Source organism: Malaya genurostris, chromosome 2 (genome assembly GCF_030247185.1).
Source record: "Malaya genurostris strain Urasoe2022 chromosome 2, Malgen_1.1, whole genome shotgun sequence".
NCBI classification, from domain to species: Eukaryota; Metazoa; Arthropoda; class Insecta; order Diptera; family Culicidae; genus Malaya; species Malaya genurostris.
In genome coordinates, this window is record NC_080571.1 from 103,301,392 (window position 1) to 103,323,999 (window position 22,608).

Here is a 22,608-nt window from a genome sequence, read left to right on the forward strand (position 1 = left end):
TTTGTTCCATAAATACTTCCCTAAAATACCGATAAAGCTCCTGTTTACCATGTCGCTTTTTAATAGCTCGAACAACCCCATGGGACTGATCCTTGTAGTTTTTTTTATTCAAGAGTTTTTACTTGCTGCTATTATGGTCTCCTCTCGATTCTTGATCGCTCGGCAGGTCCTAACAATGTAGCCTGAATGCATTTCTCTATAGGTACGGGTAATTGTTTTTCTGAGGCATGGCGGTGTCTAGAGGTCCATTTTATTGAAATGCAATATTTGGCTTCGGATAGCACTTTTTTTGTTCCATAAATACTTCCCTAAAATACCGATAAAGCTCCTGTTTACCATGTCGCCTTTTGGAACGAACACCGGGTTCATTTTTTAACCATCGGAAGCCACAAATCAAAACACCATAAAACGCTATTCACCGATGAGGAAAAAACGTCCTGGATAGTCCCGGAATAGTGCGAATAGGCTTTAAAACGCGTGACAACATTATCGCCAATCTAATGTATTGTCGATACAGCTTCAATTCAGCATTCCGATTAATTTTTTTTTTTCATAAGTACGTTTATTTCTTAAGGCAGTTTACATAAGTTTTTCTTCGCCGTAGCATCACTTTTACATAATATTCTTATCCTAATTTAATTCTAACATAGTCACAACGTTTTGCATTTATTAAAACATGTTCTCTTATTACTTAAATATCATCTTAGGTAACTCGTCATTAATTATGAAATCTACTCGGAAATATTATTTGAACCAAACGATTAACTTCTATAAATTATAAAATAAGCTGTTATTTTCAGACATTTTGTTAATAATTTCATAAACTGTTTCGAGTTTGTTTGTATCATTACATTATTTTTATTCTAATTTAGCTATTGGTTGAACTCATGGACGCAGCTGGGATCAGAACTAAGTCTTGAAAGGGGCCTTTATTAAATTGAAACTCCAGTTTTCTTTATGAAATGATAAATAAGTTTCATGTATGAAAGGTCACGACAAGCAAGAATGTCTCGAACTGGGATATTGGATAGTCTACCTTGGGTACGCAAAGAATTTATTAGTTGAGATCTGACATCACGATCGCATTCCGATTAATATACTAACTTATTTCTTTACTTTTAGAGAAACCCAAGCGATTAGAGACATTTACATTACACGATCAAAGATATAACCAATACTTTTTATATTGACAATAAAATTGTCTCGTGTATCGGTCGTTATTGATATAAAACCGGCGTGTAAAATCACGCTCTGTTGAGCATAAATATAACAATGGTGACAAAGAAATGTTTTCGAATCACTAAATCCTCACTCCGTTTCTAACCAATTAGATAACTGCATGGTTTATATCAATCGTAACAAGCCGGTACCGATTAACTAATCGAGTCCGACATGGAACATTACCGATTTTCGCGGATAACTTAATCTTATTTGCAACACGTTATGGATCAAACGGAATGAGGAGAATTGCCTTGGCTGCAAACTCCACCATCAAGACGCTAGAGACCGTAAACTTGAAGTTGTTATCTCTCGATCTCTGCATTAAGCTCATTAGTAATACCTGAACCTACAGCACGCAAAGTTGGTTGGCTCGGATGGATTCGCAGCCCAACGAAGATGTTCCGGTGCGGTAACCTTGGGTTGTTCAGGAACTAGTTTGAATGTTTTATTACTGTTATGGTGCCAGAGAAAAATCTCGTTTATATTTTCCTTGGTGTTCATCTTGCTGGGTGTGTTTGGATGCAAAACAAGCAGACTTAATTAGAAAGTGAAACTTTATTGGCTGGATCGGGAAAGCGAAAGCGTTTAAGATACACCGATTGATTGCATAATATTATAATAATTAGTTGCGCGAAAATGGAAACCATATGGAGTTTTATTTGTTTACCAAAGCTAGAATACATATTTGGCTTGATTAGAGGAAAATGATAGTGAAAAAAAAGTGAAACATTTCCAGCAAATGAATGAACAAACGCTTTTATTGAATTTGCATCATCTGCCACACAAGCAACACTTTGATGCTCGGATTGTTCCATCATCGATTAAACCGGCAACACAATTGAATATTGCTTTGGATCAATCCTAATGCCAAATATAAGTGTTTTCCGGCACTCTTAGTTGACTCAGATCCAACACGCCGCTTGCAATTTGAAGCTTAAATAGTAATAAATAAATCGAACAAAAGCTTCTCAGATGTTCGATGGCTTTTGAATTTGCATCAGGACTTGTTGAGTGAAACAACCCAAGGTTTATAGATGCATTGACCGGAGAAAGTGGATCTCACTTTTGCTGTAGGGCTCGAATAATGAACCGGAAAAAGTTATCCACATCATTTGATGCGGCTTACGATGAAGATAATATAATTTCCCATTTTCAATCGTATCCAATACTATTATTTATTAGATTATGAGTTAGTTCTACATTGTTAAGATTTAAGCTGGGTGTTCAGTAGTGACATTTTAGCCATATTCTTTACAAGATTTCCCAACTAACCAAAAGTTCAGATAAAAGGGACTGATTTGGTTTCCCGTCAAGAAAGTGATCGCTTTAAGTAATTGTGGAACTTTTGGTTGCTTGGGTTGATTATTACTTTTCTTCTTCTTCTTCTTCCTTCTGGTTGGCGTCACTTCACTTAAGATGACGCCGATTGACAACATTTGTCTCCGCATTTTTGTTGTGACGGAAATTTGAAATCTACTTGGCATTTGAAATGGAAGAAAGAAATTTATAAACTAATACAAATAGCGAATCGATTAGACTAAAGATTGTATCGATTTAATCGAAATTTGCCTATATTACTATGTGATATTCTAATATTTGTGAGTGTGTGCACCTCATTTGTACTAAATCAGGGAGGACGCTTCATTCAAAACCATTTTTTGAATTTTATTCAGAATCCTGTAAAGCGCTTTGTTCATGGTAAAATAACATCTTGACCAATTTGGTACTGCATAGATCATGACTCGTCTGAATTTGTAATGTAGTTAAAAAAATCCATAAAGTTGTTTTGTATGGAGAATGGAATTTTCCGTTTAAAAAGTCGCCTATGCTTGCTAGATCATCGATAGGTGTTTGGCGCGCAACGAGAAGGAAAGAATACTAGATCATTGAAAAAATAGCTTGGGGCGCAAGAGTTGTTTTGTGTGGAGATTTCATATGCATTCTTGATCCATGTGATTCTTCGTTTCGAGCCACGTGCTTAATTGGGTAACAAAATTATTGCTTGCTAAATGACTCAACGACCGAATGCATATGACTGTTATAGAAATACCACTTTAGATAGGAGACAGAGTTATGGTATCGTATACCAGTTAATGAATTTTGTTCAATAGATTCAGATGGATAGTATTGGCCATCGTGGGCGCGAGTTTCACTAATTAGAAAATTTTTGAATGAATCTATGAAAAAATTGTGCTGTAGAAGCACTAAGGTCAAACTCAGAGATTTTGCTTGCATTTTACTTTCTAATGATTTAAATTAGACTAAGCGCACACAATAAGTGGCAATTAGATATCAATGTTCAAGATGATTACCATACCGGATTGAAACTACCATTTTATATTTCATATTCTGTGAAGAATGAACAATTTGGTACGACCAATATAAAATTAAAATTAAAGCGTCGTCTCTCCAAGCAACCAAAAGTTACACAGTACCTGAAAAATATCTACTTTATTAGAGTTCTAAGGTATGCAACTTTTTGCAACTTGAATATTTCAGTACGGAACTTTTTGGCAACTTGAATATTTAAAAAAAAAATTCAGAAAAAAATTTCTCGCTGCTTAAAAGCTGCACAAGGAACTGCTTCAAAGTTTGTTCTGTTGCATTGAGTGAAGTAGTAATTCCTAAAAACGGACTGTTCAGAATACTTTGTTAAGTTAAGTTTATCAATACAAAATTAAGGTTAGTGAGCTTTTTAAGCTTTTTTTTCCACAATTACTTAAAATGTCCACTTTCTTGATATTTAAAAGAACACGCGGACCTTTGGAGAACTTGAAAATACATAACAAGTTCCGCGTGAACCTTCTAGCTGCTTAAGAAAACACGTGGCAATTTTTGACAGTTCGAAGTACAGAACAAGTTCCGCGTGAACTTTCTCGTTGCATAGAAGCTGAACATTGTATTCTAGAAGCAGCTTAAAAGTTGGTTCGGTTGCGTCAAGCGAACTTTCAAGTGTGGATAATTAGTTTAAAAAAGGGCTGCTTAGAATGCTATTGATAAACTTTGGCAATATTGACATGTGTCCATTCGATTGTCATAGGTAACAAGTGATTAGCACGGGATTCTTGTATCCAGACCGAAAGTTACAAACGTACAAAAAGTGTTCTGTAAGTAACAGAGACTTTACGTCTGCTTAGCGGTTCAAATTGAACTGCCGAGTTTAGCACTAAGCAGTTCAATTTGAACTGCTCTGCACTGATGAGTCAAGACGAAACGTAAAAATAATAAAAACGGTTATGTGCCCAAGCACAAAATTTGGCTAACCTCTAAATGACACAAACGTACGCCATTTAGAATACCGGGGAAAAAGTTCTTCCACTTTTCTTCTTCGATAGACAGAATCTCTCCGTATTGGGACATAGTTTCGCGAATATAAGGGTCGATGACGCTTGAGGGAAGATCATGCATACGCACTTTCCATCTTCCATATATACTGGAATGTTGTACCAAATGTTTTCGTGCTCCACATAGTGCACATTGTTATCGTCTTTTGCAAATTGAATTGCATCCAACTCTTTATAAAACTGGATGTAGACAACATTATTTGTCTTATTGCACTGAAGTAAATGCACACGTTTAATGTCAAGATGCATTTACTCCATAAGAAAACCTTCAAGTTCTCGTATCGAAGATCGAATTTTGCACTGCCTGAAGTCAACAACAGTTGTACTCTTTCGTATCGGCGGTAGCTTTTGTTCGTTTGGTTCACTAATTTCGAGGTCGTTCTATTGTTCACTACACAATACTGTACTTTGTTACTTCCGTCCCGAACGTAAGCGGTTTTGTTTTATCGACTGAAAAGAAGCTTATGCGGAAAGATGAAAATATTTACGCTTCTTTGTAAGCGACTACAGGTTCCAATCCAAGACCAAAAGACTTGTATTGCCATAGAATAAGAATTCCGGACGACCAAACGGTAGGTTTGAGAGATCAGAGGTAAAAATATATATCACTTGAATCATTACATAATTGAAAATAGAATATTTCAGTCCCCGCGGCACAAATTAAATTCAATGCTCGTACCATCGACGACAATCTTCAGATGAATATTCGGTTGAAGAATTTTCGTCGAAGACAATATCAACGTTCTCAAAATCCTGCTATGAAATCCTTAGTTAATTATTTACAAGAAAAAAAAAACCATGAAATTGATTACATTTCAACTCAAGTATTGTTACAAAATCACATTATTGAGCCGAATTTTAATAAATTTAAGTCAATCATTAGGAAACTTAAAAACATGAAGGCTCCTGGTAATGATGGAATCGTTTTATTTTTATGAAAAATCTTTCCTTGTTTTTCATTAGCTTACTCATTGAGAGATGGGAAAACGTAAAAGTAATTCCTATCCTCAAATCTGATTGAAAACCTCCAGTTATCGATCAATTAGTTTATTTTCTTCTATTAATTAACTTTCTGGAAAATTTGAAAATAAAATATTAGTAAGAATGATGTCTCTTTTTAAATAAGAATTCTATATTTTCACCAGAACAGTTTGGATTTTACCTTAAATATTCAACTACTCATCAATTTGTTAGAGCTACAAACATGATATAAGCATTCGACAGTGTTTGACACAATCCATCTTATACTCTGAGTGTGTCACGTGTAAAATTCTGTACGCGGGGAATATTGCGTCATTTGAAAAATCAAGTAGTTATGAATTATATCGTTTGTAGGTTTATGTCACATGTAAAATTCTTTTTTTTTCTGTGTATATTTTTGCGCCCAAAATTTGAAGTTTGTATGGGATTCAATGTGAGGAAACTGATTATTTACGCAAACAATAAATTGGCTGGATATCACCCTTTAAGTTCCAAAAATTAGTACATTTGTTATTTTCGTAGGAAATTTAACGAGGAAGAAAACCTTCGAAAATCGCAAAACCGCCATTGGTAGAAAAAACTATTACAGAAAAACCGACACAAGTTCCGAACAATAGCTCATTCCTTAATATATCTAGCACCACTGCTGCTAGTGGTCGTAATATAATTTTCCTGCCTTTTATTCTCTTATAACGGTTGAACTGAATTGTTTAGTGTCTTCGCAATAGTTACTAAGCTTAGTATGAAGATTCTTTTTAAGTGACAAGCCATAACTTTTTCTACAAATGTCGGATTGTTTTGTAATCTTGGAAGGTCTTCTTCCTCGTTAAATTTTCTACGAAATTACCATAGGCACTGAGCCGATTTTTTTCGTAAAAAGTTAATTTCATTAGTTTCACCGAGCTAAAATTTTATATAGTTTTTATAAGACCCAAAAGGAATACAAAAAGTTTAGTGGAGCGAGAAAATGAACCTTTTCATCTCTCTCCCATGCAACCTTATCCCACCCTTCTGAACACCCAACTTAAATCTTAACAATTTAAATTTTATTTATATTGCAATAAACAATAAATTCTACAAAACTGTAAATATTCAATCTCCTGTTTCAAACATGTGCATGAAAAAAGAAGTAAGCACATCAAATATTTTCATTTTTGTGTAACATAACTTTAAATCATGTGTTTTCTGTATTACGAGTCATAAACTATCTATCAGCATCATTCTGCATTGGAAGAAGAACCACATTTTTTTCCAAAGTGAGTGTTGACAGATCGTTTTTTGGTTGCTATTACAAAAAAGAACGCGAGAAATTTACCCATGTGTGATTTAAAAACCTACTGCTGATTATTCTAATAGTAATAACAATGTTTATGGCAACCTTCTCCGATGTGTGTAAAACTCGTCTAGAGGTCCTTTATCGGTTGACGGCAGATTGACGGCAAAATTACACTTGGGTGCGGTTTCCAGTGCAACTCAGAGTACTAGATCGATTGAAATAGGGTATGTTATCACAGCGTAATAGAGTATATTCTGTTCCAGAAAAAGTGCAGAAAGTTAAATTACTACAATAATACGAAAAGATATTGATATTGAAAATAAATTTCAAGTTATTTCACACATTCCTATTCTCGTTATAGTAAAGGCATAAACCAGCCTTCAATTTTGGAACGTTTTATCTACTTTCTTTGGACAAGTTGATATTGATCTGACCTACTTTTGCTACAGTTGACTGATACATGTGTGGTAAAACTTGTCCCTTTCTGATTGCATTATCCAAATACAGTAGTCGCAGGATTGCAGAAGCCATGCTAGTTTCCTTCAAGTAAATGTTGCTGACGAAATCATAACTAGTCGGACTGGTTCCGCCAGTAATACATTTTTTTCATTAGCTGGTAATCAGCGATCACAGGGCGGCAATTTATCCTTGAGATTATTCACAATCTTTTGCTTTTCTTCGCCCTGTTGCGCTACAGTTGATTTACAGGTAAGGCAATCTACGTGACATGTTGAATAATAAAACACTTTTCATGTTTGAAGGCAGTCGCGGAAATGTTGAAAATGTTAAGTTATAAATCACTTGAGTTGAATTCTGATTTTGAAGGATCACTTTTTTTTGGCACAAACAAAATTATTCCATTTAGTTATAATCTTCAAAAGGATCACCTACCAGCAATAATAAACTCTTCATAATTTGTTCTCCTGATCTCGGTGACTGGAGTCCACTGACACTGTTCCAGATAAAAATCTACGCTCCACCTAAACCACACGCGACGAACCCGACCAAACTATTTATCCTTGAGAATAACGTTTCATGGATCGATGGGTGCGTTCCGAGCGAGTCAGTCGGTCGATAGTGAAAGTATCGTTTATCGTTTATCGTTTATAGCAGTTCACTGCACGCCAAGATATTGGTCCGTTCGATGAGACACTCCGAAAACAAATAAGCAGCTGTAACCCGCAACGCGTGGGTCTTATACTGAGGTGTTTTGATCCAGGCGTGTTTTTTTCTGCCCCCGGTGTGAGCGGCGTGTCTTTCTCTTTTTGATTCGAGCTCATGCTTGAATCGATCGACTTGGCACTATGCACGCGGGTCTTACGGAAAATTGTCTATGCATGGCCAATACCTGACAGAGTTGCCATGTGCTATGAATGAAACATTTGCTGTTGATACGTGATCAGTTTCATATCTTATCGCAACAGCAACTTCAGATATGTGATTGATAGTTACTTTCGGTAGAACAATTGCTAGAAAATGGTAACAGTTACAGTCGACTAATGATAGAATCGGTAAATAGGTGTGAACGTTTTCCGACACGTTGAGCGAACCCAGTTTAATTTGAATCTTCTTTTCTCTTAAAAAGGACATTACATAATTACATACAATTTATTTTAGTTATCAGTGATAAATGAAATCCATGAATTTTCCGCCAATAATCGTTCACGCGTGAAGGTACTATTTACCATGTTTCTAATTCATTCAATTTTACAAATAAATAGCTTTTAGAAAATTCACGAAATTAGTCAAGTACAATTTTTTCACCTTTGAGTTTGATCACTTGTGAGTCGGCGCTTTGTAAGTCGGTACCGAGTCCTGTTGGAAAATCAGGAATCAAAATGACGTCGTGTCAACAGTTTGATAACGTTCTGTACCCGATATATGTTTTCGTCAATCTTCATCACAGAAAGAAATAATGAACTTTACATGACATGTAAATCAGTATTGGCATGGAATAGACATGGATTGAATCGAATATTTCATTGAAACCCATCATCGATGCAAAAATGAATTGAATTGCATTGAATTTTAAATGAATATAACTGTATCTTTCTATTAACTCTTAGTTTTGTGATTAAATTGTATTGAAACGTACAGAATTGTGAAGTAATTTTATGTTTAATTGCCTGCTCCAAATATGTGCATGAAAATAGATGTAAATTCACAAAATATTTTTATCTGTGATATTTTCAGGAACAAAACCCAGCGGATTCCGGTCATCACGGATCGATTCCGGCCCGAACGATCTCTTGGTTTCTGTCGCTTGGTGGCTGTCAGCACATCAGCACAGGTTCGTGATTTTTCTGGTAACCAAACTTCGTCGTTCGTAAACAGGCAGAATTGTTCAGTGATCATTCGTCGTTGGTCAATACAATATTCTTCAACCTCACAGCCTCAGCTCTCTTCGCACGCCTTCTGTGTTCGACGGAGACTTCGATCTGATAGGTTGAGATTTTCTGTCAATTTAGAGACACTACTTCAAGAATTTCTCTTTAGTCGTCGTTTGCGTTTCAACAGCTGATGATTAGCAAGAATTTTCGTTTACATTTCAATCTGTAAATCTAGGAGTCTCCAGTGCCGGTGAATGAAAGCGCATGTTTGCTTATGAAGGGGAGGGGGGTTCGATAATTTCATTATTTAAAACAATAATAATTCATGGCTACATTTCTAGATAAAGGTTAGTTACCAAATTTTGGTCTACTTGGTGAATAAATGGGTCCCTAAGTAGCGTGGAGTGAAAAATTTCACTGGATTATAAAATATTTCTGCTGGAAAAAGCTCTGGGGCCGCATTATGAAAGTATTTTAACAGTATAAATTTAAAGTAAAATTATGAAACAATGTTTTGTACACGTGCTTGTATGAAAAGGACGTTTCGGCTTGCTTATTGCATCTGTTGTTTTATTAAGGAAGTGGTTCAATATTCGAACTTTTTTTAATGAATATAAAGTTAATGAATTTTTAAGAAAATGTTATGTTTTCGAGATATACCGACCCGCCGTCGGAAGCGGCGGCCTATTGCATACAAACCTGTAACCGCCTCGTTTGCCCGGTCTGCTCAAAGCTAGGTTTCTTTGCTTTAGTTAGGTCCGAACGAGCGATAGCGAGGTCGAACAGTACACGAATCAAATCGATGTGGCGAAGCCGCATTATATATATATTTTTTAGTAAACGGAAAATACCACATACATTTGCTTGGTAGATACCTATGGAATTGCTTTGATCATTAGTGGGTAATAGTCAACAAGTTTCTTTGGGAACTCCGTTATGAGGTTCATGAATCAATCTTTTTTCAAGAAGTACATATGTAGGTCAACAAAACGGGCGTTAACGATATCATCTTTAATTTGTCTTTTTTTAAATCGATTCCCATTACGGGTTTAAGACAATTACAAGAATCGGCGAAATGACCCTTTCGACGAATCGGCTTTCGGCGAAACAGCTTTCGGCGAAATGGCTTTCGGCGCATGACCCTGATCCGTTTTTACTGTGAATACAGTTTTTTGAATTTCTTCTTCAAGAATCTATTAAAATAAATAAATAAACAAATGTGGAATAGATATACTGAAGCGACCATATTAGGTACGATGGCATCGAATTGCGACAATGTATGGAATGTCAGCAGTTAAGTAGTTATATGTAAAGTGGACTAAGTTGATGATTTTTAAATGGCTTATACAAATTTCATTTGGAAAAGTGAAACATAGTTTGTTAGTAGTACTATCGAAGAAATGAAAACCTGTTCTAAATCCTCCTAGTGATGTTATAATGCCATTCTCTTTTTATTAATTTTTTTTTTATTCAGGCATATTTGCGTACAAGCTTTACGTGGCCGATTGAGCTGAATTTTTAGATAATTTTTTTTGTATTGGATCTCGTTCTCCCTTTTTCTAGAGGGAGAGGAGCTTCCATTTCCCTCCTGCGAGGATTGAGGGCAGTTTGTTCGTGGTTCGTCTCGTCATCCATTGCCGCTTCGGTGGTATTGTTGTTGATTTCGTTGCTAGTTGCTGTAGATGCGTCTTGTTATACATTGTTTGCAGTTGCTGGTTGGGTGGATGGTAAGTTGTTAACTGCAGCTGGTTTACTTTGTTCTATAGGGGATACGTTGGATGGTTTCGTTGAATGGGATGCTTCACTGTTGTTGGTGGCTGTCACAGGTATACTGGGGTTGCTTGGGGTTGGTGTGAAAGAAGCACCGTAGTCCTTTGGTGTAGTTGTCTCCTTGTTCAGTTTATCACGTGGCTTACCGTAGTGAACAGCTTTTTGGCAATATTGGCATGTGGCCATCTGATTGTCATAGGTAACAAGTGATTTGCACGGAATTCTTGTATCTTGACCGAAAATCACATAAGAAGGTATAGGCCTCTTCAAGTGTATGCGTAATAAACGTACGCCATTTAGAATACCGGGGAAAAAAATCTTCCACTTTTTTTTCGATAGAGAGAATCTCTCCGTATTGGGACATAGTTTTTATGAATCGGTGGCGCTTGAGGGAAGATCATGCACACGCACTTCTATAGCACTATCTTCCATATATACTGGAATGTTGTACTTAATGTTCTCGTGCTCCACATAGTGCACATTGTTATTATTTTTTGCGAATTGAATTGCATCCAACTCTTTATAAAACTGGATGTAAACAACATTATTCGCCTTATTGCATTGAAGTAAATGCACACGTTTAATGCCAAGATGCATTTGCTCTTTAAGCGAACCTTCAAGTTCTCGTATCGAAGGTCGAATTTTGCACTGCCTGAAGTCAACAATCATTGTATTCTTTCGTACCTGCGGTAGCTTTTGTTCGTTTGGTTCACTTATTTTCGAGGTCGTTCTATTGTTCACTACACAATACTGTACTTGGTGTCTCCCGTACCGAACGTAAGCGGTTTTGTTTTATCGACTGACTTGGTTGAGATGTAAAAGCGAACTGAATGCGCCATTTTCTCTTGTCACTCTCACAGTCTCATCTTGGGAATGATCAAAGTTATCCGGCTTTCTTGTTTTGTCTTAGAAATGCATGAAACGTCGAGATCTTGTATTATTCCGAAAAAAATTTGATGTCAACTTTCAGACACTCATCTTTTTCAAAAAAATATTTATTTTTAGATCACACAAGATTTGGACGTTTCATGCATTTTGAAGACATTCGGCATCAAAAACAAAAATTTCTTTAGTTTTGCGTTTTTTACGCGGATATCCGAAGCTACGCGGTTTTTATTATGCGGATTTCCGAAGTAACACGGTTTCTTTTTTGCTTGTTTTGTTTTACGCGATACGACAAAAAAACGCTTAAAAAAGACATCAGTGATCATAGAAATCTAAAAAAAAAATGAACGTATAGAAAAAAGTGCGATTTCTCGGTTACGTCACTTCTACGATCATATCTCCAGAACCAAAAACGTCAGCCATTTGATCTATAACATTGATCCGCAGTAATCGGTTCTGCCATTTCTGAGAAAAGTTAGCGTACAGAGAAAACAGCTGTCTGATTATTAGTTTGTGAGATATTGCATTTTGAGTGAAGCTACTTTTGTTATTGTGAAAAAAATGGAAAAAAATGAATTTCGTGTGTTGATGAAACACTACTTTTTGATGAAAAAAAGTGCCGCCGATACCAAAAAATGGCTTGATAAGTGTTATCCAGACTCTGCATCGGGCGAAGCAACAATTCGTAAGTGGTTTGCAAAATTTCGTACTGGTCATATGAGCACCGAAGACGATGAACGCAGTGGACGTCCAAAAGAGGCTGTTACCGATGAAAACGTGAAAAAAATCCACAAAATGATTTTCAATGACCGTAAAGTGAAGTTGATCGAGATAGCTGACACCCTAAAGATATCAAAGGAACGTGTTGGACATATTATTCACGAATATTTGGATATGAGAAAGCTTTGTGCAAAATGGGTGCCGCGTGAGCTCACAATCGATCAAAAACAACAACGAATTGATGATTCTGAGCAGTGTTTGGAGCTGTTATATCGAAATAAAACCGATTTTTTTCGTCGATATATAACAATGGACGAAACATGGCTCCATCACTTCACTCCGGAGTCCAATTGACAGTCAGCTGAGTGGACTGCACGCGATGAACCGAACCCAAAGCGTGGAAAGACTCAACAATCGGCCGGTAAGGTTATGGCGTCTGTATTTTGGGATTCGCATGGTATAATTTTCATCGACTACCTTTAAAAGGGAAAAACCATCAACAGTGACTATTATATAGCGTTATTAGAGCGTTTGAAGGACGAAATTTAAAAAAAAAAACGGCCTCATTTGAAGAAGAAAAAAGTTTTGTTTCATCAAGACAATGCACCGTGTCACAAGTCGATAAAAACCATGCTGAAATTGAACGAATTGGGCTTCGAATTGCTCCCTCATCCACCGTATTCTCCAGATTTGGCCCCCAGTGACTTTTTCCTGTTCTCAGACCTCAAGAGAATGCTCGCTGGTAAAAAATTTAGAAGCAATGAAGAGGTAATCGCTGAAACTGAGGCCTATTTGGAGGCAAAGGACAAATCGTACTACAAAAATGGTATCGAAAAGTTGGAAGATCGCTATAATCGCTGTATCGCCTCTGATGACAATTATGTTGAATAATAAAAACGAATTTTGGCAAAAAAATGTGTGTTTCTATTAAACGATACGAACTTTTCAGCCGAACTGTTACGTCACTTTTTTCGTAGATTCTATAGAATAATTTTGTGAAATTTATACAAAATTCATTTAAATTATACTGTAAAATTTATTTCATCTGAACTTAGATTTTACCAGAATTTTTCATAATAGTCACATTATTTTCATGTAATTGTTACTATAAAGTTCTATATTGAATCTTAGTAATGTACTAAAAACTAATAGATTACATAGTCTGTTGGACATAACTTTGCGATAAATTTTGTTTGCACGCAGATATTCTGCAAATTTTACTTTTAAATTCGTTTCTGTTGAATCACGGGTGAAAAATACCAGAAATACAGAATGCATTGTTCTAAATATATGATCTGATCCTTTCTTCGGAGCAGCTAAATTGAAGCAAACATTGTTCCCTTTAAGGAATGCCATTAGTTGGAACTAGTAGTTCAAGATGCGATTGATGTGCTGGAACACAATCTAGAGGTTTTGCCTTTTGAACTTCGCTGTAAAAAAAAAATTGAATTGTGTTTCAGTTCAGTATTTTTGGAGAACAGAATTCGCATAATTCGCCAATTGGTCATGCGAATAAGTTGTTGAGGATTGGGTTCGCAGAGCCATTTAGTAAACTCAAACATTTGCTTATAAATTGTACTTCTGCTTGATACTAGTATTAGATCTGAAAGTATAATAAAAATTAGCTAGACTTCATAACTGTCGATAAAATTAATAAGCAATTATTTACCCTAAAATCACTGTGATAAATACCGTAGAAGGGTCAAATAGGATTTGGCCTATGTTGTTTGTTCTAGGTTTTTCAACTGACGCCATATTACGAGCACAAAATGAACATGACAAAATGAATTCAAGTGAGTACGTGGCACATAAAATATATGTGACAACAGTAATAATTCTGACATATGGTTGATTTCATATTCAATCATGATCCGATGGTTGGTAAGAACATCACGTGAACTCTGATGACAAAGCCATTTTTTGGAATCTACGTGATTTTTCATATAAGGTTAACGTGTGGATTTTGTTGAGTGTAGCCGGCGTTGGTATTGATCAACATGCAGGGATCAATGCAGTTTACACAATGTGAAATTATGTGCTATTCCCAAGCACGTTGTTCTAGGAAAACCATTTTAAAGCTCAGTTGGTTCTGATCGACAACGGAGTAGTAATCTCTGGACCGGTATAGCCGGTAATCGGTTCGTATGGCCAGCAGCCATTATGTCCTACAAAATGGCACTTCTTTTTGCTTCTTTGCTCTAAATGGCAGCTCACTCACACTCAATCCCACCCGAACCAGAACCCGACGGGTATTTTTCGGGTTCGGGTAAAGAAAAAGATATTTCAATTTAAGACAATTCGGGTCGGGTCCGGGTGACGATTTTTTCATTTTCAACGGATACGGGTTAAAAAAATTAGTCGTATCAGTATCAGTATCATCACATCACCTTAACTGAATACTGTATATGATTCTGATATTAAATTATGCATCTTTTCGTGTAATATTACAACCTTTAGAACGACACCGAGATTTTTGTGATGTTATATCGTAATCGCTGCACATCAGTAGTGAGTAATCTTGATGTAACATTACTAATATGTTGGTGTTATTCTAAAAGTTGTAATATTACACGAAAAGATGCATAAATTCCTATCAGAGCCGTATACAGTATTCAGTCAAGCTGATATAATCTACTCAATACGTTGTTTCGATGTAATAATGTGTGATTTATTTGCAATATTTGCCGAAAACGTACGTCTAATTTTTTCACATCGATTGATAATTACATTAAGATTTTTACAATTCTTTTTCTATTTCCTCTCATCCCTTTACCTCATAATATTGAACATGAAAAATATCATCCAACGTACCTGAATCAAACTGTGAAATATATTAAAATGTTTTTAAAGTTTTTGTTATACTTCCAATAAAAAACAAAGTTTTAAATCCTTCAGCTATCGTTGTTCCAGTTAAACATACATTCACTTTCCAATTTAGGAAGCACTTTCGTCTCCAGTTTTACAGTTTGTCATGTTTCTTGATATTTACTAATTGATTCGCCTTAAAACATGATCATTTTTAAACACATTATTACACCACTATTCAACGTTGAATAACTTCATAATTAATAATGTTCACTTTTCACTTGTTTAATCAACGATTGGGAACTTTCAAAGTTATCCGTTAAGCAATAAAAATCTTCAAATGAAAACGAGACGAAAATTTACACTTTATTCACTTGATTGTGCCTTGTTTCATCTCATTTTGTATCGCAAGGTTGCCAAGTTTTCTCGTTATGTTATGAAATTTTTTTTCTCATTTAAATTATTATTTTTTTGGTATCCATGACATCAGTTTAATTATTGATATTTCAATAAAACTGTTTCGGCTTCGGATATTACTAGAAAGTGAGTGTTAAATAATAATGAAATAACCATTATAGCAAATCTAGTAGCTCTGGTTTCGATCCCATATATGTTAACATAACGCTGTTAAGAGTGCATGTCTGTTTCATCGGCTGAGCACTTGATGGTTTTATATTTCTAAAAGAGCCAATCCAGATTAACCTTACAGTACAATTTTTAATGTAAAACGAAAGGAAACGAAAACGACCCAGTATTTTTCAAAAGTCTAATTTTTTTCAAAACTGGTTCTAAAAATATGGTGTGTTGTTCCATAGTTGGCATTAGGCCCTTTTAAGAAGAATTCTGACATTTTGAACCTGAGAGTGTAATAGTGCAATATTTTGTCTTGATTGCGATTGCAATCGCTAATTATTAGGTTGAAGATAGGGCCAACGATAGGATGAATAAAAACCCATTGAGATTTAATTAGGAACAGTGTAGGGAACATATCAGAAGTATTTCTATCTGTTTTTTGAATATTAGTTTAATTTACAAGAAATGTGAATCAATTCTCAATCTGGAGCAAGGCGAATTATTAAGAAACATTAAATAATTATAGTGATTTTAGTGGCAAAATCAGGTTTTTGAGGTAACGTCCTTACAAATGAGATGAAATAGGGATGATGATGGCAACCAGGCGAAAGTGCACTTGGTTTATAATTGCATCGCGACTTGATTAAGTTTAGGTTCGACACTCTGGAATGCATATGGCAATAAAAACAACCCTCAACCAGACAAGACTCGAGCCAGATCAGCATCAGCATTGATGTTGTCTGCAGTGAAAAGAAGTGTTCGCAACAGACAAGAATGATTCATGAAAAATGTATGGATTCTTAAGCTGGGGCGAAGTGCCAAATGCTTACGTGTATAATAATGCATGTACATGGATTGTACCACATAGTTTCACACTTGACGGAACTGTATGCAGTGAAAATAAAAATCTATTCATTTGTGTAGATCATTGAAGCACATTCGAAGCTGATCGTGAGTGAGCCAGCTGTGATATGCATGCTGTATTGTATGACCTGGTGTCCTTGACTCAATCAGAATAATTTGATAAATCGTTCAATATAAACATTTACAATTCTCGACTAATCTTCCTTGAATTGATCATGATCGAATTCAAGTTTATTCCACCAATTAAGACTGTTGAAGTTAACCATTTCCTTCCTGTATTGCCTTTGATCGGAAGGTTGGTTTTGTGTCAATCGTAAGTTTGATAAATGAGTTAGTATTCACTTGAAAAAGTAGAAGATGAGTGGAATTTGGCTGAAATTATAACGGCATATGCAATAAAATAAACAGATATAGGAATAATTGTTTATGAAGATTTCATGATGGTTCGCATTGTCCAAGAAATATATTTTTAACAACGTCATTCACGTTCGAAACTTAATTTTCCTTTTTCCGTAGAATTCCGTAGATCCGCACTGAGCAGCCGGCTACCGAAAAGATTATACAGAAATCTATAGACGAAACTGTCAAAAGTTATTCGAAAATTTTTATTTACCGTGAATACTACCTCATATTACCTTTCAAACGAATCTAAGCTTGTTGAAATCGATTCAGCCTCCTCCGAGAAAATTGTGTGGAGAATAAAATCTTTTAAAGGTGGTCGTCGAACTGAACCGAATGATATAAAACACGATGGGTCTCGGAGACTACGATCAAAAGTCGGGGTTTGCAGCAATTTTATAATTTTTCTTTAGAGAAAGGCTTACATGCTCTAGTAACAATTCACAATTAGTTCTGATACGGATAAGTCCAAATGTGGCAATGTTTGTTTCAACAATAGCACAAACATGTTTTTATGTCACACTTGTTTAAACAAGGTGACCGCAATGCTTCTTCATAACATAATTAGTTATTAAATATTTATTTAGGTTTCCAATCACTACATCTTTTTGTCATATTGAACTAAATTCTATTTATAAGTTATCGTTATCTAACTCAAAAACATCTTTAATCACAGCTATGCTTTTAGCTACTAGTTGAAAACAAGTTTATTTGCCGTTGCGAAATCATTATAAACACGTAACGAAAATGCTACCTGAAAAACTTTTGTTGGCTTGAATATGGTGAACACAGTATGGAGTCGCAAGAAGTGTTTGAAACTAAAATAAAACCAGAATATAAAAAATTTTCAAAACTAATTATTCTCAAAAATAATAAATGTCAAAATAGTAATTTTTCTTCTAACACGTACAAAAAATATAGGGATTGAACATCGATTGCGATTTTATTATAATACTTATTATAGAAAAAATTAAAATTATGAGAAATTAGAATAAATTTTGCATTTAAAAAATGAATAAAAATTGTCGATTTTCCATGGGTTTACCTTCACCCGCACTGACGAAACTACCCATGCAGCATCAATCATAGTAGCCCATGAGTCAGCAGACAAAATTTGACAGCTGTGTCAGTCGAACTCTCTGCGAAGTGTGCGCGTTCAAAGAACGGCACCCCATCGCATCGAAAATAGACATCGTGCGGCACTTTGTGGACGCAGGATACGCTCGTTCCGGCATCTACAACATCTTGGCATTATTATACGACAAGAAGTTCCAAAGGAAACTGTTCCGATTAACTGCCGGAAGGCCGCTCGCAAGGACGCAGAATTTTTTTTTGTAAGTAAGTTTGAACAATTACCTCCCATGGTCAATTTATCAGAAGCAATTATCTGTCTTAGCTTTTTCCATAAACATTCGAAAAAAGTTATTTTTTTTTAATGCAAACGTTATATGGATTATTTTGAGCAATAGAGCTTAGGGTTATTTCATTGTTTGTTTTGCATATCTATATACACAGATTTTGATTGAAGGCGCATTAAAAAAAACAAATAATTGAAATTGAATTTCGCTCTACAGCTTAAAAATCGTTGTAAAATTTGTACCTCTTACAAAAGCATTCTAAATTCATTCAATTTTTACAATGTCGGTGATGATAACTAAATTTTAACTAGTTTACTTCAAAACAAGTTATTTTCATGTTATGGAAAGACAAATCACAAATAATGCGAACAATTGGAATTGTTTAACAGAATATAAATCGAAGAGAAAAAAAATTGTATTGAAAGAAATCATTTAATTCTTAAAACAAAAAAAAAAATGAATGGTTTTAACAAACAAAAGCGTAAGCTGTAAGAACTAATCATTTTAAGTTTATATTCACAATGAAATTGTTTAACAAGAAATGGATAAGATCACACCAGTAAAATATTTATTGTTTTTATCAAATTATTGATTGAAAATATGTTTCGTTGCAACAATATTTGGAATAAAAAATCTTTTTTTGTCACAATTTCAATGAAACAAACCGTTGTGTTAAGCACAAATTTGGTTGATTTAAGAAAAGTCGGATCCGGACAAAACGCAGAAATTCCGTAAGAAATTGTAAGGCGTTTCATTTGAATCAAAATTTGTGCAAACCGGTTGGGACATCTATGAGAAAATGAAATGAGTTCAACTTTGGAGTTTTTGAGAACTATTTCCGGTACTTCCGGATTCGGAATCCGGGGACCAATACACATGAGTTTGTGGGGTCTTCAACTGACAAGACCTGTTAATTAGAAATTTACTAACTATTATTGAGACCATATTCACAGTTTCATGAGAAAAAAACAAATTTCTGAATTTGGCGGTTTTTACACTCAATAATTTCATATTTGATTTCTTAAACACGTCAGGAGGGTTCTAAGGAAGCAACCATTACAGTTTTCTTTGTTTTTCAACGACGATTGCAGAGAGTTTCGACGATACCTTGACATTTTTTCTAGTTGGTGCAAACCGGCCTGCTGTCACGACGCCATCTTGATGAGATCAAAATCGGAACTTCAAAATCAGCTGATTGCAACGTCAACAAACAAAGATTAATACATTCGTTTTACGCGTTTACCTTATTTAGTGCACGAAAATTAGTGCATTTTGGGTCGACTCTCTCACAATAACTTGTCGGTTTACCTAAAATACAGCAGACAGTGTTTTGGGACATCAAGTGGAGATAATTTTAACAGGTCGTCAAATGGTGAGATAACTAAGTCCTCACAAGTCCCTATCTCATGCCTCCCCGAGCGTCTATGATGACATTTGGTCAATAGAACGGCGTCGACTGGGTGCTATCGCCTTCTGCGTTAGTAGCAGAATGAGAGGGTGCGAAATGGCTTGTAGGTTGAAGCCCATCCTAAAGTGCAATGTTTATCATAGTATATTACAACATATAGTTCTGTTGTTTATTACATCATGTATAATTATTATTATTATTATTATTGTTATTGCTATTATTATTATTATTATTATTATTATTATTATTATTATTATTATTATTATTATTATTATTATTATTATTATTATTATTATTATTATTATTATTATTATTATTATTATTATTATTATTATTATTATTATTATTATTATTATTATTATTATTATTATTATTATTTCGTATACTATCGTCTTACACTAATTTATGTTATTATATACTATGTTGTATTGTATTACTCTGCATTGCATTATATCATATTTTATTGTATTATATTATATTATATTTTATTATGTTATATTATATTATATTATATTATATTATATTATATTATATTGTATTCTATTATATTATGTTATGTTATATTGTATTGCATTATGTTGTATTATATTATATTATATTATAGGGTTTATTATGAGTAGTACTACGTACCACTGCGCATAATATAAATTTGATTTCCTTATAAGTTATCATTTTTAAAGTAATCTTTTAACTAAATATCAAGGTCGTCACAAGGTGAACTTGGCCCTCACTGGTTCCTGTTTCATGCTTACACGTGTGTCTGTGGTGACAATTGGTCGATGGAATGCGTTGATGGCAGAATGAGAGGATGAGAAATGACATATAAATTGAAGTAATATAATATCATAGCATATCGCAACATATCATTTTATTCATATTATTATTTATTATATAATTCATTGTACTATATTATGTTGTTTTTTATTATTATTTTCATTATTATATTTTTTGTTATTGTTATTAGTTTGTCATCAATAATAATAACATATATTATTTTTATAGATGTGGATATTATTATTGTTATTAGAAGAGAAATATTCTACTTCCTGCAGTATTGCGAAGATAGAAGAGCATAACTGACACTCTACATTAACTGTTATTTTATATATTGATTTATAATATATTATATTGTATGACATTGTATTATATTATATTAAATTAAAATATATTATACTATATTATGTTATATTATATAATTTTGTAGTATTTAAGTATTATTATTATTATTATTAGTATTTCTATTGTTTCTATTAGTATTATTTTTATGATTATTATTATTATTATTACTATCGTTACCATTATTATAATCTTTATCATTATCAGCTACATTTTCATTTCCATACTACACATTTCACTTTACACATATATTATTAAATTGTATCATATTATATTACGTCATATTTTGTGGTATTATATTATATTACATTGTACTATATTATACTATATTATAAAACAATGTTTGGTATTGTTTTATATAGTATTGTAATGCATTTTTTTTAATACACAATTATAAGTGTATTATATTGCATTGTGATGTATTACATTTTTATATTTTATGCATAATAATATTTTATTATATTCAGTGTCGTATAGTGACCAAACTATATTATAATATATTATGGTATATTTTACTATATTATGTCACATAACATTATGATACTATTATATTCATCATAAAATATTATAGTAGACTATAATACACTGTACCGTACGATTTTTCATCGTTTTATACTATATTATGTTTTGTTGTATTATACTACCGGAAATTATATTAAAGTGTATTATGTTACATTATATAATACTATGCTCAAGTACATTGTAAGGGAAGAGGGATGGGAGTGCATCAGGGTATCTTACAAGTGAATGACTGGATGAAGGAGTGAAATGTCAACCCGATTCACAGGGGAAAGCTGTGTGTTTTCCCCAGAAGGTCTGAAATGAGTAAGACGCACCCTTCTAACAAACAAACCATCAGGCAGGTTTAAGCTGGTACAGCGAATTCTTTTATTGTATGGCCGGATGTTATTGCTGGAAGGCGCCGGGTCCTCAAAGCCCATTTTGGCCTTCTTAACAGCGGTAATATGAAAGTTATCTGATAATCAAATTCGGATCTACTGTAAGTCTACCTGCATCCACTGGTAATGCCTTGAACTGATGGTGGCTTCACACATACATACAAAAAAAATCAAGTGGAGATAATTTTAACAATTTGAGAGTCGCGATGAGTATCAAAACATCGCAGTGTTTGGGGCTCGAAACGCGAGGGGCTCAACGTAATCGGTATACTTTCAAATGGCTGGTGCTCACATACCGGTATCAGATGGGTGGTGCAAACCTGTTCAGCTTTTGTTTGGAATTTTTGAACTTGTCAGCCTGAAATTCCAGTAAAATAAAAAAAAAATCAATGGAAAAATTATGGAATTCGAATGGTACATGGCCCTCGCTTTAAAAGCCAGTTTCCACCGCGAGTGCATATTCTCTTTTATGAGAAAAGCCAAACAGGAATCCGAAATTGATCTCACGTCGATTTCTTTGAGATGCTTAGACAAATTTTTGCCACTTTTATTGAAATGGAAGGTTGTCTAGTATTGAAATTTGTCCAGAGGGACTGCGTTTCCGGTATTACCAAAATGGCAACGGGATCTAAGGCTCCAAATTATTCGGATATTAAAAA

General features: G+C 34.3%; 1 protein-coding gene across 1 annotated transcript in view; it reads right to left on the minus strand.

The window, feature by feature from the left end:
* Window positions 1-8,051, minus strand: part of LOC131427080 (uncharacterized) — a 33,942-nt gene extending 25,891 nt beyond the window's left edge. Inside the window, exon 1 of the mRNA XM_058589993.1 lies at window positions 7,714-8,051. Within this exon, the coding sequence (XP_058445976.1) occupies window positions 7,714-7,734 (21 nt within the window). The 5' untranslated portion in view covers window positions 7,735-8,051. The remainder of the gene's footprint in view (window positions 1-7,713) is intronic.
* Between the last annotated feature and the right edge of the window lie 14,557 nt (window positions 8,052-22,608).